The 15,232-nt window shown below is 37.6% G+C and overlaps 1 protein-coding gene across 1 annotated transcript in view; it reads right to left on the bottom strand.

The window, feature by feature from the left end:
- The window catches only part of LMLN (leishmanolysin like peptidase), a 68,591-nt gene extending 53,359 nt beyond the window's left edge, over nucleotides 1-15,232 (bottom strand). Inside the window, exons 1-3 of the mRNA XM_060150432.1 lie at nucleotides 15,014-15,232; nucleotides 1,059-1,156; nucleotides 178-208 (exon numbers count right to left, since the gene is read on the bottom strand). Of these exons, the coding sequence (XP_060006415.1) occupies nucleotides 178-208; nucleotides 1,059-1,156; nucleotides 15,014-15,232 (348 nt within the window). The remainder of the gene's footprint in view (nucleotides 1-177; nucleotides 209-1,058; nucleotides 1,157-15,013) is intronic.

The following is a 15,232-nucleotide window of genomic DNA, read 5'->3' as shown; positions in this document are numbered from 1 at the left end:
TGAGTGCATCATAAAAATACCTTGGTGATAATAGAAATACATTCACTACCAACACCTTTTATTCAGTCATTCACAGAATAGTTATGTGTATGTTTTTCATTACTGAAGTAAAATTTACATACAATAAAATGCACCATTTTAAGTGTCCAATTCAAGCTATTAGTATTTATTACATACCTTTACAAGGTGTCTTTTCTCAGGGAGCAACCTGAAAATGATGACATAAAACATAAAGATTGCCATGCTGAGGGCAAACCACTATCTCATTTTTGTTCAGAATACAACTGGCAGGAGTCCCAAGGAATGCTTTGTGGAAGCATGCCATATCAGTCCCTCTAAATCTCAATGAGCATTTAAGAGTTGATCACATACTGTCTCATTCATTTGGGAAGTTAAAGATAGGGAAAGACATCACCTACTCCCAATAGCTCTTCATAAACTACTACAGATTCATAATTTATCTCTTTTCTGGATACCCTCTTACTATAAATTAAAAATTAGGCTATATCATCTCTCTGGTTAATAATTTTGTAAATGTTCTTACTATTGTATATATTAGTATTTTGTCTTATTGTTCCTCCAAGTACTTAAGTGCCTTCCAGGTCTGTTATTGACCACATAAGTAGACATACACTGGTGTGCTTAAATTATTCATGATGTATAGATTTAAATCATATCCCATGGCCTTCATCTTTCTAAACTAAAAAGCATATTTAGCTTAATTCCATTTTGAGGGTACACTAGCATCTACTTCCATTTATAGAACTCCAGGTAACAGATGAAAATATTTTCAATAGTTTGATTCTTCATAAAAAAAAGATGACAGGGGCTTCCCTGGTGGCGCAGTGGTTGGGAGTCCGCCTGCCAATGCAGGGGACACGGGTTCGTGCCCCGGTCCGGGAGGATCCCACATGCCGCGGAGCGGTTGGGCCCGTGAGCCATGGCTGCTGGGCCCAAACGTCTGGAGCCTGTGCTCCGCAACGGGAGAGGCCACAACGAGAGGCCTGCGTACTGCAAAAAAAAAAAAAAAAAAAGATGACAAATAATGATGTACTTACTCTTCAATACTTTTATCGTAGACAGTCTTGATTCTTAAATGTTCATTAACATCTCTCTTTATAATATGATTTGCCTTAAGATGGACCTTATTTATGATCTAAAAAAAAGGAACAGATTTGAAAAAAATGTATAGATTAGTTAGTTGAGGTCCCAACTTAAAATTAGTAAACTAAATTTCAAGTGTAATACCCAGAAAAAATACAAGAACTAAATAAATTGAGAGACAGTTCATGCTCATGGATAGGAAGACTCAAAATTATCAAGATGTCAGTTCTTCCCAACTTCATCTATAGATTCAATGCAATCCCAATCAAAATCCCAGCAAGTTACATTGTGCATATCAACAAACTAATTCCAAAGTTTATATAGATGGCAAAAGACCAAGAATAGCCAATAAAATGTTGAAGAAAAAAACAAAGTTGGAGGACTGACACTACCTGACTTCAAGATTTACTATAAAGTTACATTATCAAGACAGTGTGGTACTGGCAAAAGAAGAAACAAATAGACCAATGGAACAGAATAGAGAGCCCAGAAATAGGCCCACATAAGTACATTCAACAGATCTTTGACAAAGGAAAAAAAGCAATACAATGGAACAAAGATGGTATTTTCAACAAATGGTGCTGGAACAACTGGATATTCACATGGGAAAAAAAATGAATCTGGAGACAGACCTTACATCTTTCAGAAAAATTAACTCAAAATGGAATATAGACCTAAAATGTAAAACACAAAACTATATAAAACTCTTAGAAGATACCATAGGAGAAAAACCAGATGTCCTTGGATATAGTGATGACTTTTTAGATATAACACTAAAGGTACGATCCATGAATGAAATAACTGATAATTTCAACTTTATTAAAATTAAAAACTTCTGCTCAATGAGGGTTAACATCAAGAGAATAAGAAGACAAGCCATAGACTGGGAGAAAATATTTGCAAAAGACAAATCTGATAAAGGACTATTATCCAAAATATACAAAGAACTCTTAAAACTCAACAGTAAGAAAATGAGAGACTTCCCTGGCGGTCCAGTGGTTAAGACTCTGCGCTTCCAATGCAGAGGGCCCGGGTTCGATCCCTTTTCAGGGAACTAAGATCCCACATGCCATGCCCAGCGCGGCCAAAAGAAAGAAAAAGAAAATGAACAATCCAAGTAAAACATGGGCCAAAAACCTTAACAGACACCTCACCAAAGAAGGTATATAGACGGCCAATAAACATACAAAGAGACGTTTCACATTATACGTCATCAGGGAAATGCAAATTAAAACAACAAAATATCACTATACACCTATTAGAATGGCCCAAATCTGGAACACATACTATACCAAATGCTGCCAAGGATGTGGAGCAACAGAACTCTCATTCATTGCTGGTGGGAATGCAAAATGTACAGCTACCTTGGAAGACAGTTTGGCAGTTTCTTACAAAACTAAACATACTTTTACCATAACCACCCAGCAATCATGCTCTTTGGTATTTACACAAATGAGTTACAAACTTATATCCAAACAAAAACCTGTTCATGGATGTTTATAGCAGCTTTATTCATAATTGTTACAACTTAGAAGCAGCCAGGATGTTCTTCAAGAGGTGAGTGGATAAATAAACAGTGGTACATCCAGACAATGGAATATTATTCAGAGCTAAAAAGATGAGCTATTAAGCCAGGAAAAGACATGGAGGAACCTTAAATGCATATCAGTAAGTGAAATAAGCCAATCTGAAAAGGTTACATACTATATGATTCCAACTATATGACATTCTGGAAAAGGCAAAACTATGGACACAGTAAAAAGATCACTGTTTGCCAGGGATAGAGGGGTGAGGGATTAATAGAGCACAGAGGATTTTGAGGGCAGTGGATCTGTATGATACTGTAATGATGGCTACATGTCGTTATACATTTGTATTATACATTTGTCCAAACACATAGAATGTACAACACAAAGAGTAAATCCTAATGTAAACTATGGACTTTGGGTGACTATGATATGTCAATATAGTTTCATCAATTATGACAAACATACCACTCTGGTTGGGGATGTTGATAATAGGGGAGCCTATGCATGTGAGGAGGAACAGAGTATTTGGGAAATCTCTGTACCTTCTTCACAATTTTGCAGTGACTCTAAAACTGCTTTTAAAAAATAGTCTTTAAGGGCTTCCCTGGTGGTGCAGTGGTTAAGAATCTCCCTGCCAATGCAGGGGACACAGGTTCGAGCCCTGGTGCAGGAAGATTCCACATGCTGCGGAGCAACTAAGTCCGTGAGCCACAACTACTGAGCTTGCACTCTAGAGCCCGCAAGCCACAACTACTGAACCCACATGCCACAACTACTGAAGCCCATGTGCCCAGAACCCCTGCTCCACGACAAGAGAAGCCACCACAATGAGAAGCCTGCGCACCTCAATGAAGAGTAGCCCCCACTCGCCACAACTACAGAAAGCCCGTGTGCAGCAACGAAGACCCAACACAGCCAAAATAAATAAATAAATAATAGTCTTTAATTTAAAAAAATGAAGATGAGAAGACAATGGAACAAATAGTTAAAGCACTAAAAGAAAGATATTCAATACTGAAGTGTATCTCCAATGAAACTACCCTTCAAAAATGAAGAGGAAATAAAGATATTTCAGATAAACAAAAATTGAGAGAATTCATCACCAGCAGACCTCCACTACAGGAAACACTAAAGGAAGTTCTTCATGGTAATGGAAATGACACTAGAGGGTAACTTGGATCTTGTTTTAGTTCAGGCTTCTATAACAGAATACCATAAACTGGGTGGCTAACAAACAACAGAAATTTACTTCTCACAGTTCTGGAGGCTGACAAGTCCAAGATCAAGGCGCCAGAAGACTGGGTGCCTGGTGAAGGCTCACTTCTTGTTTCTTAAGGCCATAGTCTGGTTGTATCCTCTGGCAGAAGGGGCAAGGAGCTCTTTCATAAGGGTATTAATCTCATTCATAAGGGCTCTGCCCTCATGACCTAATCATCTACCAAAGACCCCATCTCCTAACCATTATATTGAGAGTTAGCCTTTCAACATTCTGAATTTTGAGGGAACACATTCACTATATACAAGATCTGTAGGAAGGAATGTGGACAAGTGGAAATGTTAGATAAGTAAATACAAAAGTCTATTGTGTAGAAAACAGTTAACATAGCAGGCCTAAGACTACTATCTTTAGAAAGACCTGCTTGCAAGTTTGACTTTTCACTGGTCCCAGAATTTGAATGGTAAACTGTCCCTACACTGACATAAAACTTCCCTAAGCAATAAGGCAGTCTCATTGTGCCCAAACTGTTAACAGAAATAATACAGTTTATGCTGAACATCTGTTTACTTCTCAGAGTCAGGAATGTTAGTGACTGAAATTGTGCCTACATGAACCGTCTCCAATAAAAACCCTGGACTCCTAGACTCAGACGAGCTTCCCTGTAGACAACAATTTGTGCTTGTTCTTACAAGTTACTGCTAAACGGATTAAGCATGTCCTATGTGACTCCACTAGGAGAGGATTCTTGGAAATGTCAACAAAAATTCAACTAACAATCAAGTTAAGAAGAGAAAAGGGTATTTAATTTGGGCCAAACTGAGGATTATAACCTGGGAGATAGACTCTCAGAAGTTCTGAGAACTGTTATGCCCGTTAGAAGTCAAAGGCACAGTCATATACATTCTCAAGACAAAGAATCATACATCAAAGTGACATACTGATATTTTACATAAAGTTCACCAAAGATATATAGTCCAGGTAAGCACGTACAAAGGCAAAGAGAACAACAGTAAGTCACTACGGCCCACTACAGAGTTGGGAAAGAATGGTATTCTTTTAAAAAATTACATTGCTAGTGCCAGAAAAAAGGGGAAAAAAATCGATCTTTATGATCCAGCAGGCATTCCCATCTTTGAGGAGGTCTGGTTAATGTGTAATTCAGATGCACACAAGGAGGGAGGGAGGAGGCCCAAACGGACACAGAGACAGAACTTTATGTTTAAATTTTCTTGTCCTGCCTTAAAATACACATTTTATTTCATCAGAAGCTTGTGTCCGGTTTCCTTCAGTTTTTGCTCCGGGAGCCATTTCTTTTTACTGATTGTGCTTGATATGTATCCTTTCACTGTAATAAATCTTAGCCGTGAGTACAACTATATGCTGAGTCCTATGAGTCCTTCCAGCAAATCACCAAACCTGGGGTGGTTTGGAGACCTTCAACACAATTATACACATATTTCTTTTCTTCTTTTCATTTCTTTAGAGACATTAACTGTTTAAAACTAATATTATAAAATTGCAATTGTGAGAGTTATATGTAGAGTTATTATATATTATGGTAATAGGAAGAGGACAAGAAAATAGTGACACTATACTGTTGAAAAGTTCCCGTATTTAACATGACTATAAACTTTAAGTAGATGTCATAAATTCAAGATACATATTATAATCAATAGAGCAAACATTCAAAAATATATTGCATTTTACTGTTGGTTAATTACACCTCAATTTAAAAAGTAAAGCAAAGAGATACAGCTAAAAAGTAAACAAAGGAATTAAGATAGAATACTAAAAAACAGAAGGCACAAAACAGTCAAGTGAAACAAAGAGAAAAAAATAGCTAAACTGCCAATCCAAACTCAACCATGTCAAAAATCACATTAAATGTAAACATTAAATGTAAAAGGACTGAACATTCTTGTTAGAAAGCAGAGACTGTCAGACTAGAGAGAGCAAGATGCAACTATTTGCTATGTATAAGAAGCCCATTTTAACGATAAAGACACAGAGAAATAGAGAGTATAAGGATGGAAAAACACACATCATGTAAACACTAATCAAAAGAAAGCCAGAGTGGCTATATTAGTATTAGACAAAGTATATTTCAAAACAAGGAGTATTAATTACCAGGAATAAAGAGAGGGGCAGTATGTAATGCTAAATGGGTCAATTCACAAAAAAATAACAATGTAAAACGTGTAAACACCTAACAGCAGAGCTGCAAAATACGTGAAGCAAAAACTGAAAACTGAAAGGAGAAGTAAACAAATCCACAATTATAGCTGGTGACTTCAACATTCCTATCTCAGTAATCAACACAAGTAGACAGAAAATCAGTAAGGACATGGGAGACCTGAGCAGCACTATAACTAACTTGACCTAAATGACATTTATAGAACCACCTGCCCCAACATCAGCAGAATGTACAATCTTCTCAAGTACACACAGAACGTTAACCTGGTTAGATTTTTGGCTATAAAACATATTTTACTATAAAACAATCCTTAAGAAATACAAAAAACTGAAATCATACAAAGGATGTTTGCTATCCATAACTAAATTAAACTAAAATGCAATTAGGTAAAGATAGCTGGGAAATCTCCAAATATTAGAAAATCAAACTTTTTTTTTTTTTGTGCCGCACCATGAGGCCTTCGGGACCTTAGTTCCCTGACAAGGGATTCACTGTGCCCCCTGTAGTGAAAACTCAGAGCCATAACCGCCAGGGAATTCCTGAACAACAAACTTTTAAATTACCCTTAGGTTGAAGATGAAGTCACAAAGGAGATCAGAAAATATTTTTAACTGAATGATGCTAAGATTATAAGCAATTAATATTTTTTAAAATAAATTTATTTATTTATTTTTGGCCGTGTTGGGTCTTTGTTGCTGCGCGCGAGCTTCCTCTAGTTGCAGCGAGCAGGAGCGACTCTTCTTTGCGGTGCAGGCTTCTCAATGCTGTGGCTTCTCTCATTGTGGAGCATGGGCTCTAGGCACGCGGGCTTCAGTAGTTGCGGCACAAGGGCTCAGTAGTTGTGGCTCATGGGCTCTAGAGCACAGGTTCAGTAGTTGTGGCGCATGGGCTTAGTTGCTCCGCGGCATGTGGGATCTTCCCAGACCAGGGATTGAACCCGTGTCCCCTGCATTGGCAGACAGATTCTCAACCACTGGGCCACCAGAGAAGCCCAGCAATTAATATTTGTGTAATGTAATTAGTGTTTAGAAATTTATAACTTTAAATACTTATATTAGAAAAAATAATCTCAAATTAATGACCTAAGCTTCCATCTTAAGAACTTAGAAAATGAAGGACAAATTAAACTCAAAGAAAGCAGAAGAAAGTAAATAATAAAGAACAGAAGTCAATTAAAAGGAAAACAGAAAAATGATAGAGAAAAATCAATGAAACCCAGTGGCGGTTCTTTGAGAAGATCAATACAATTGATATATCTCTAAGCAGACTAAGAGAGCAGATACCAATTACCAATATCAAGAATGAAACAGGGCATATCACTATAGACTTTACAGACTGTGATATTGTGATTTATAATAAAAATATATATATTTGGTCTTTGTCACATTTTTGGAATTTCCTAAGACCTCTGGAATTTCCTAAATGATAAAAGTGATCAGGTGTCTTTTGTCATGTTAATGAGGTAACTTTTGGAAGCACCTAAGGGTGGAGACTGGTTACCAGTGGAGCCAAGTATGTGAATAAAAGATTGGAACTTTCAGTCCTTTCCACCCCCTCTAACCTCTGAGGAGAGGAGAGGGGCTGGAGATCAAGTTCAACCACCAATGCCCAATGATTTAATCAATTATATCTATGTAATGCCTACCTAAAACCCAAAATGATGGGGTTTGGAGAGCTTCCAGGGTGGTGAACACATGGAGATTCTGGGAGAGTGACATGTTCAGAAAGCACAGAAGCTTTGTGCCCTTTCTCCATACGTTGCCCTATACATCTCTTCCACCTGACTGTTCTTGAGCTACATTCTCTTATAATAAACCAGTAATCTAGTAAGTAAACATTTTCTCTGAGCTCTGTGAGCCTCTTTAGCAAATTAATCAGAACCAAAGAGGGGGTTGTTGGAACTTCCGATAGCTGGTTGGTCAGAAGCACAGGTAACCCCCTGGACTTACATTGGATCAAATGGGGGAGAAGGGGCAATGCTGTAGGTCTGAACTCTTAACCTGTGGAATCTGATGCTATCTCTGGGTAGACAGTGTCAGAATTGAGTTGAATTGTGGGACACTCACCTGATGTTGGAGAGTGGCTTGGTGATGTATGGAAAACCCTTGACACATTAGAATTGGTAACTCAGAACCCTTTACAGACATTTAAAAGATCAAATGGGAACATTAAGAAAACTGTATTTCCATAAATTTGACAACTTTGATGAAATGAAATTCTTTGAAAGATATGACTTACCAAAACACAATCAAGAAGAAATAGATAACCTCAATAGTCCAATATCTATTAAAGAAAATAAGTTCATAGTTTATAACACCCCAATAAAGAAAATTCCAGGCTGAGATATCTCCATTCATGAATTCTACTAAACATTTAAGGAAGAAACAATACTGCTTGTATACAAACTCTTTCTGAAAGTAGAAGAGGAAGAAATATTTCCCAATTCATTCTATAAGGCCAGCATTACCCTAATACCAATCCCAACAAAGCTACAGAAGGAAAAAAAAAACAACTACAAACCAATATCCTTAATGAATACATATGCAAAATCATCAAAAAAACACTAGCAAATGAAATCCAGCAAAATGTAAAAAGGGTAATACATCATGATCAAGTGGGGTTTTATCTCAGGGGGATGCAAGCCTAGTTCATCATTCAAAAAATCAATCAATGTAACTCACAATATCAAAAGAATAAAGAAGAAAAGCTACATGATTATAACAATTGATACAGAAAAGACATTTAATAAAATTAAACACCCATTCATGACAAAAACTGTCAGGAGACTAGAAACAAAAAGTAATTTTCTTAACCTGATAAAGCACATCTACCAAAAATCTACAAACTAATACTTTTCTTTGCATTAAAATTTTTTATAGGGACTTCCCTGTGGCGCAGTGGTTAAGAATCCACCTGCCAATACAGGGGACACAGGTTCGATCCCTGGTCCAGGAAGATCCCACATGCTGCGAAGCAACTAAGCCCACGTGCCACAACTACTGAAGCTCATGTGCTGCAACTACTGAACCCACACGCTGCAACTACTGAAGCCCGCGTGCTCTAGGACCCGTGTGCCACAACTACTGAAGCCCGTGCAACTAGAGCCCATGCTCCACAACAAGAGAAGTCACCTCAATGAGAAGCCCGCATACTGCAACGAAGAGTAGTCCCTGCTCACCGCAACTAGAGAAAGCCCACGCGCAGCAGTGAAGACCCAACGCAGCAAAAAAGAAAAAAAAAATTTTAATACAATTTTGAAAGGTTACTTTCAATTTACAATTATTATAAAATATTGGCTATAGTCCCTGTGTTGTACAATACATCCTTAAGCCTATCTTATACTCAGTAGTTTGTAGTTCTCCCCTCTCACCCCCCTCACTGGTAACCACTAGTTTGTTCTCTGTATCTGTGAGTCTGCTTCCTTTTTGTTATATTCACTAGTTTGTTGCATTTTTTAGATTCCACATATAAGTGATATCATACAGTATTTGCCTTTCTCTGTCTGACTTATTTCTCTTAGCATAATGCCCTCCAAGTTCCTCCATGTTGCTGATAATGGAAAAATTTTGTCCTTTTTTAAAGCGGAGTAGTGTTCCATGCAACTAATACTCTTAATAGTGAAAGACTGAATGTTTTCCCCCTAAGATCAAGAACAATGGAAAGATGTCTACTCTCACCACTTGTATTCAATATTATAATGAAGGTCCTAGTCAGTATGATAAGGCAATATTAACATTAAATATTTGTAATAAGCAAAAGATACATATTGTAATCCCTAAAGCAAACACACACACACACACACACACGCAGCATGCGCACGAACCCCACAGACAAGTGAAATGTATCGATAAAAGGATGGAAAATTCTAATTGTAAGCAAGGTGAAATGGCTATACTAATGTCAACAAAGCAGACTTCAAGACAGAGAGTATCACCAGAAATAAAGAGTAATATTTTATAATAATAAGGGGTTAATACCTCAGAAATACATAATTACAACTGTGAATGTACCTAACAATAGATTCAAAATCCATGACGCAAAAGCTGACAGAACTAAAGGAAGAAAAAAGACATTTATAATCTTAGAAATTTTTAAAGACTCTCTTAGACAAAACATTTTAAGAATATACAAATCTGTAGCCAATATTTTGTAATAACTGTAAATGGAATATAACCTTTAAAAATTGTATAAAAAAAGAATATAGAAATCTGAAGTGTACCATCAATCGCCTCACCTTTTTGACATGTATAGAAAGCTATACTCAATACCTATAGAATATATATTCTTTACTAGTACACAGAAAAGTTTAGCAGGATAGAGCGTATGCTGAGGTATAAATAAAACAATCTCAAATTTCAAAGAACTGAAATCTTACAGAAGGTACCTCTAAATTAGAAATCAATAACTATAAGATATCTAGAAAAGGACCACATATTTAGAAATTATATTTTAAACATTTTTAATAATCCAGGGATCAAAGAAAAAATTACCAGGGAAAATAAAAATGAATTATCACTTTGAATGAAGTGATAATTAAAATACAATGTGCCAAAACCTGTGGAATGTAGCTACAGTTGTACTTTGAGAGAAATACAGGTCATTAAATGTTTATGGTAGAGAAGAAAGAAAAGGCTAAAAAACAATGATCTGGGACTTCTCTGGTGGCACAGTGGATAAGACTCCATGCTCCCAATGCAGGGAGCCCAGGTTCGATCCCTGGTCGGGGAACTAGATCCTACATGCATGCCGCAACTAAGAGTTCACCTGCCGTAACTAAGGAGCCTGCAAGCTGCAACTAAGAAGCCCACGTGCCACAACTAAGGAGCCTGGGAGCCGCAACTAAGGAGCCTGCCTGCCACAACAAAGATCTGGTGCAACCAAATAAATGAATAAACATTAAAAACAAAAAAGACAAACAAAAACAAACAAAAACAAACAATGATCTAAGTTTCCACCTAACAATATGAGCAAAGTAAATCCACAGTAAGTAGAAAGGAAAAATAATAAAGAACAGGAAACAATGAAATAGAAAACAATAATTAAAGAAAACTACCAAAGCTAACAGTTGGCTATTTAAAATGATTAATAGGGACTTCTCTGGTGGTGCACAGTGGTTAAGAATCTGCCTGCCAATGCAGAGGACACGGGTTCGAGCCCTGGTCCAGGAATATCCCACATATCGCGGAGCAACTAAGCCCATGAGCTACAACTACTGAGCCCACGTGCCACAACTACTGAAGCCCGCATGCCTCAAGCCCGTGCTCCACAATAAGAGAGGCCACCGCAATGAGAAGCCCACACACTGCAACAAAGAGTAGCCCCCGGTCACCGCAACTACAGAAAGCCCATGTGCAGAAACGAAGACCCAATGCAGTAAAAAATAAATAAATAAATAAATTTGTAAATAAAATAAAATGATTAATAAACTTAATAAGCCCTTAGAAAGAATGGACTACAATAAAACAGAATAAACCCAAATTACCACATTAGATTCTACAGACAACAAAAGGATAAATTATTATGAACAACTTTATGTCAATACATTTAACAATTCAGATGAAATAAAGTCCTTCAAAAACACAAGTTACCAAGACTGACATAAGATCAAATGGATACTATGAATAGACTTGTATGAGAGAAACTGGATTTATCTATCCCTACATAGTGGTTTCTTGGGGCCAGAGTGAAAACATGGGTTTTCTGCAACTGAGCACAAGGGATCTTTCTGGGGTGATGGAAATGTTCTAAAACTGGACTGTGGTGATGGTTCTGTAGATTTGTAAATTTATAAAAATCACTTAATTGGACACTTAAGTGGGTGAATTTTATGGCATATAAATTATAGCTCAATAAAAGTATTTAAAAAACAACTCTCTACAAAGCAAACACTAGATCCAGACAGTTTCAGTTATGAATTATACCAGACATTTAAGGAAGAAATTTTCTTTTAGAAAATACATGATAGAATTTCCCAACTCATTATGTAAGACCAGTATAATTCTGCTATTAAAAGCTAACAAAGGGACTTCCCTGGTGGCGCAGTGGTTAAGAACCTGCCTGCCAATGCAGGGGACACGGGTTCAAGCCCTGGTCTGGGAAGATCCCACATGCCGCAGAGCAACTAAGCCCATGAGCCACAACTACTGAGCCTGAGCTCTAGAGCCCACGAGCCACAACTACTGAAGCCTGCAAGCCATATTATTAGATAACTAATAATAATAACTTATTAGATAACTAATAAGAACCTGCTGTATAAATAAATAAATAAAATAAAATTCAAAAATTCAAAAAAAACTAACAAAAACTTCACTAAGAAAGGAAACTATAAACCAACATCATTCATAAACATAGATGCAAAAGTCCTTAATCTATGAGCAAATTGAATTCGTAAGTGTATTAAAAGGATAATACATAATAACCAAGTAGCGTCTATTCCAAAAATGCAAGATTGATTTACTATTGGAAAATCCAATGTGATATACCATATCACACTACATATTATATAATTCCATTGATATAAGCTTAGTTCTAGAATAAGCAAAACTAATTTGATATGAAATCTAAATCTAATACCAAAAGAAAAAAGGAACAATAGTAGCCTTGGGTGGATGGGAGAGACTGACTGGCACAGGACAGGAAGGAACTTTCTGGAGACTTGAAAATGTTCTATATTGTGATAGAGTTGTGGGTTTTACATGAATATACATGATTGCATTTGCTACATTTCAGTATATATAAACCTTACAAAAAAATTTTTTTAAGTAACAATAACAGTGGGAAGATGGGGAATGGGTAGAAGTATATGAAACAGAATTAAGAGAATACTGGTAAGTGCTGAAGCTGGGTGAAGGGTCATGGGAGTTCATTATACTATTCTGTTTGGGGGTTTGCTTTAATTTACATAATAAAAACAAAACAAAACGTAGAGTTTTTAGTTGAGAAGAAGATATATGAGTCAAAATGTTTCATAGTTCCTCACCATTACCAATAAAAAGTTACTGTAATTTCCTGTTGCAATTAACAGAGGTACAGTCACTAGTAGTACAATGAATAGTACTTGCTTATACTTTGTGTCCAAGCTAAAGCAAAGAGATTGGTTAGGAGGACTTGCTACTACATACTCTATGAATAACTAGTAAAATTTATTAGGAATATGAACTCTCAAGAAGAACTTAATAGCTTGCTTTGAATATCTGAAGCACAACCACTATTTAGTTTGTTCAATCAAGAGCCATAAATAAAAACAGTGGATGGAAGTTTCAGGAAGACTTATCAGCTCTATATTTTTATCATATCTGGCCGTGTCATGCGGCATGCGGGATCTTAGTTCCCCGCCAGGGACTGAACCCGTGCCCCCTGCAGTGGAAGCTCGGAGTCTTAACCACTGGACCAGCAGGAACGTCTGTGTTTTCAGCTCTATAGAAAGAACAATGATCTCTCCAAAAAGCAAAGGGGCTGCCTTTGGAGATAACTTCCCTATTTGTGGAAATGTTCAAATATTACTAGGAGATTTGTACACTGGCAACAATCACAAGAAGAAAACAGCTATTAAGGTTCCTTCTAGTACAGAGATTTTGCAGTTCTCTGAACTATTTTCTCTTCTTTTGATCTAAATTCAAAGGGAGAAGTGCAGGGCTTTGTGGGAATGTCTTTTAAAAAGAATTCACAAAAAGAAAAAAGAAAAAGAATTCACTAGGTGGGTGGGGGGAGCTGAGGAGATGTTTAAGGGTACAAACTTGCAACTAGTAGATAAGTCCCAGATATCTAACGTACAACATAGTGATTATAGACAACAATACTGTATTATAAACTTACAAGTTGCTAAGAGACTAAATAAAATAAAATAAAATAATTCAGCCAGAATGCAGTGTCATGATAAAAGCTGTAATACAGCCACAAACCCCAAACTTAGTATTCTGGCATATATGGTTATGAACAGCATGCATAAAAATTTTTGGAAATTATCACAAAAATGAATGGTCTTAGATTTCTGGGCTGACCTGAAAATTTCTAGATTAATCTTTCTTGTTAAAGTAATAAGACAAATTATAAAATCAATCACAACATGCAGCCCTGACCCAGGTACTGTGTCTTCTTTCCTCAAAGAATACTGATTATTGTGGGCCCTTCTCTGATTTAAGTACTGTGGAGAAATTAAAGTATAAGACACAAACCTTATCCCAAGGAAAATTACAATTTAACTACAAAGGTACAAACCATCACCACACAGCGATACTTGGTTAAGTGCCAGAAGAGAGTACAGATAAGACGTACTGTGAAATGGAAAGAACATTCTACTGGGGGTGGTTTCAGCAGGCTGACTTGAGGTTAAGGAACTCAGAATGAAAGAATTTAGACAGGAATAAAAATGTAATGGGAGGGAGGCAGGCACTTCCAGGACAGGAGAACAGGGTAAAGCAAGCAATGTGATGAAGTAACTTGAAAATCAACCTGAATTTTGTCTCCAGAGAATCCCCAGTATCCTCTCCATGCCTTTGTCTAGCTCTCCTATCAATTTCTTCTCAAACCTTTAGATCAGTGGTTCCCAAAGTGAGGTCCTTGGACAAGCAGCATCATCAACTATCTGGGAACTTCAACTGCAAATTCTGAGGCCCCATCCCAGATCTAATGAGTCAGAAGTGGGCAGAGGAAGGGAATGGAGCGGCAATCTGTGTTTGAACAAGTCTTTCAGGTGATTCTGACGGCCCGTTCAAGTTTGAAAACGATTGCTCTAGGACTACCTGATAAGCACAACCCTCCGCGCAGGACCTGATGACGTTCTGAGCGCCTAACTGAGCCACTTTGCTGGGTGGAGGAAGGGAGTTGATACCAGGTCCCAGCCCTCTAAGAGTTCAGTCTCTGGCCCAATCTCGCTTTCTCCTCCAGTACCGCTTGTTCCAATCACCATCCTCTATGCCATCGCCTCCCGTATTACTTTACCCTCACAGGGCCCCTCTGTCGCCCTACCTCAGACTCAGAGGGGACGTGGTGCCGGCAGGGAGAAGAACTGCCCAAGGAGACAGGAATAGATGTAGCGCTTGCCCAGAGCCCGCCCAACAGGAGTAAAACGCCTCGGACCCATAAAGAACCGCTCCAGTGCCACCGGCTCGGGCCCCGGCCTGAAGCTGAGGAGCCCGCTCTTCCACCCGTCTCGGCCGCCATCTTCAGGCCGAGCGTCGTTACCAT

The sequence above is a fragment of the Lagenorhynchus albirostris genome, chromosome 5, assembly GCF_949774975.1.
Source record: "Lagenorhynchus albirostris chromosome 5, mLagAlb1.1, whole genome shotgun sequence".
In the NCBI taxonomy this organism is placed as follows: domain Eukaryota; kingdom Metazoa; phylum Chordata; class Mammalia; order Artiodactyla; family Delphinidae; genus Lagenorhynchus; species Lagenorhynchus albirostris.
This window is presented reverse-complemented; position numbering and strand designations above follow the sequence as displayed.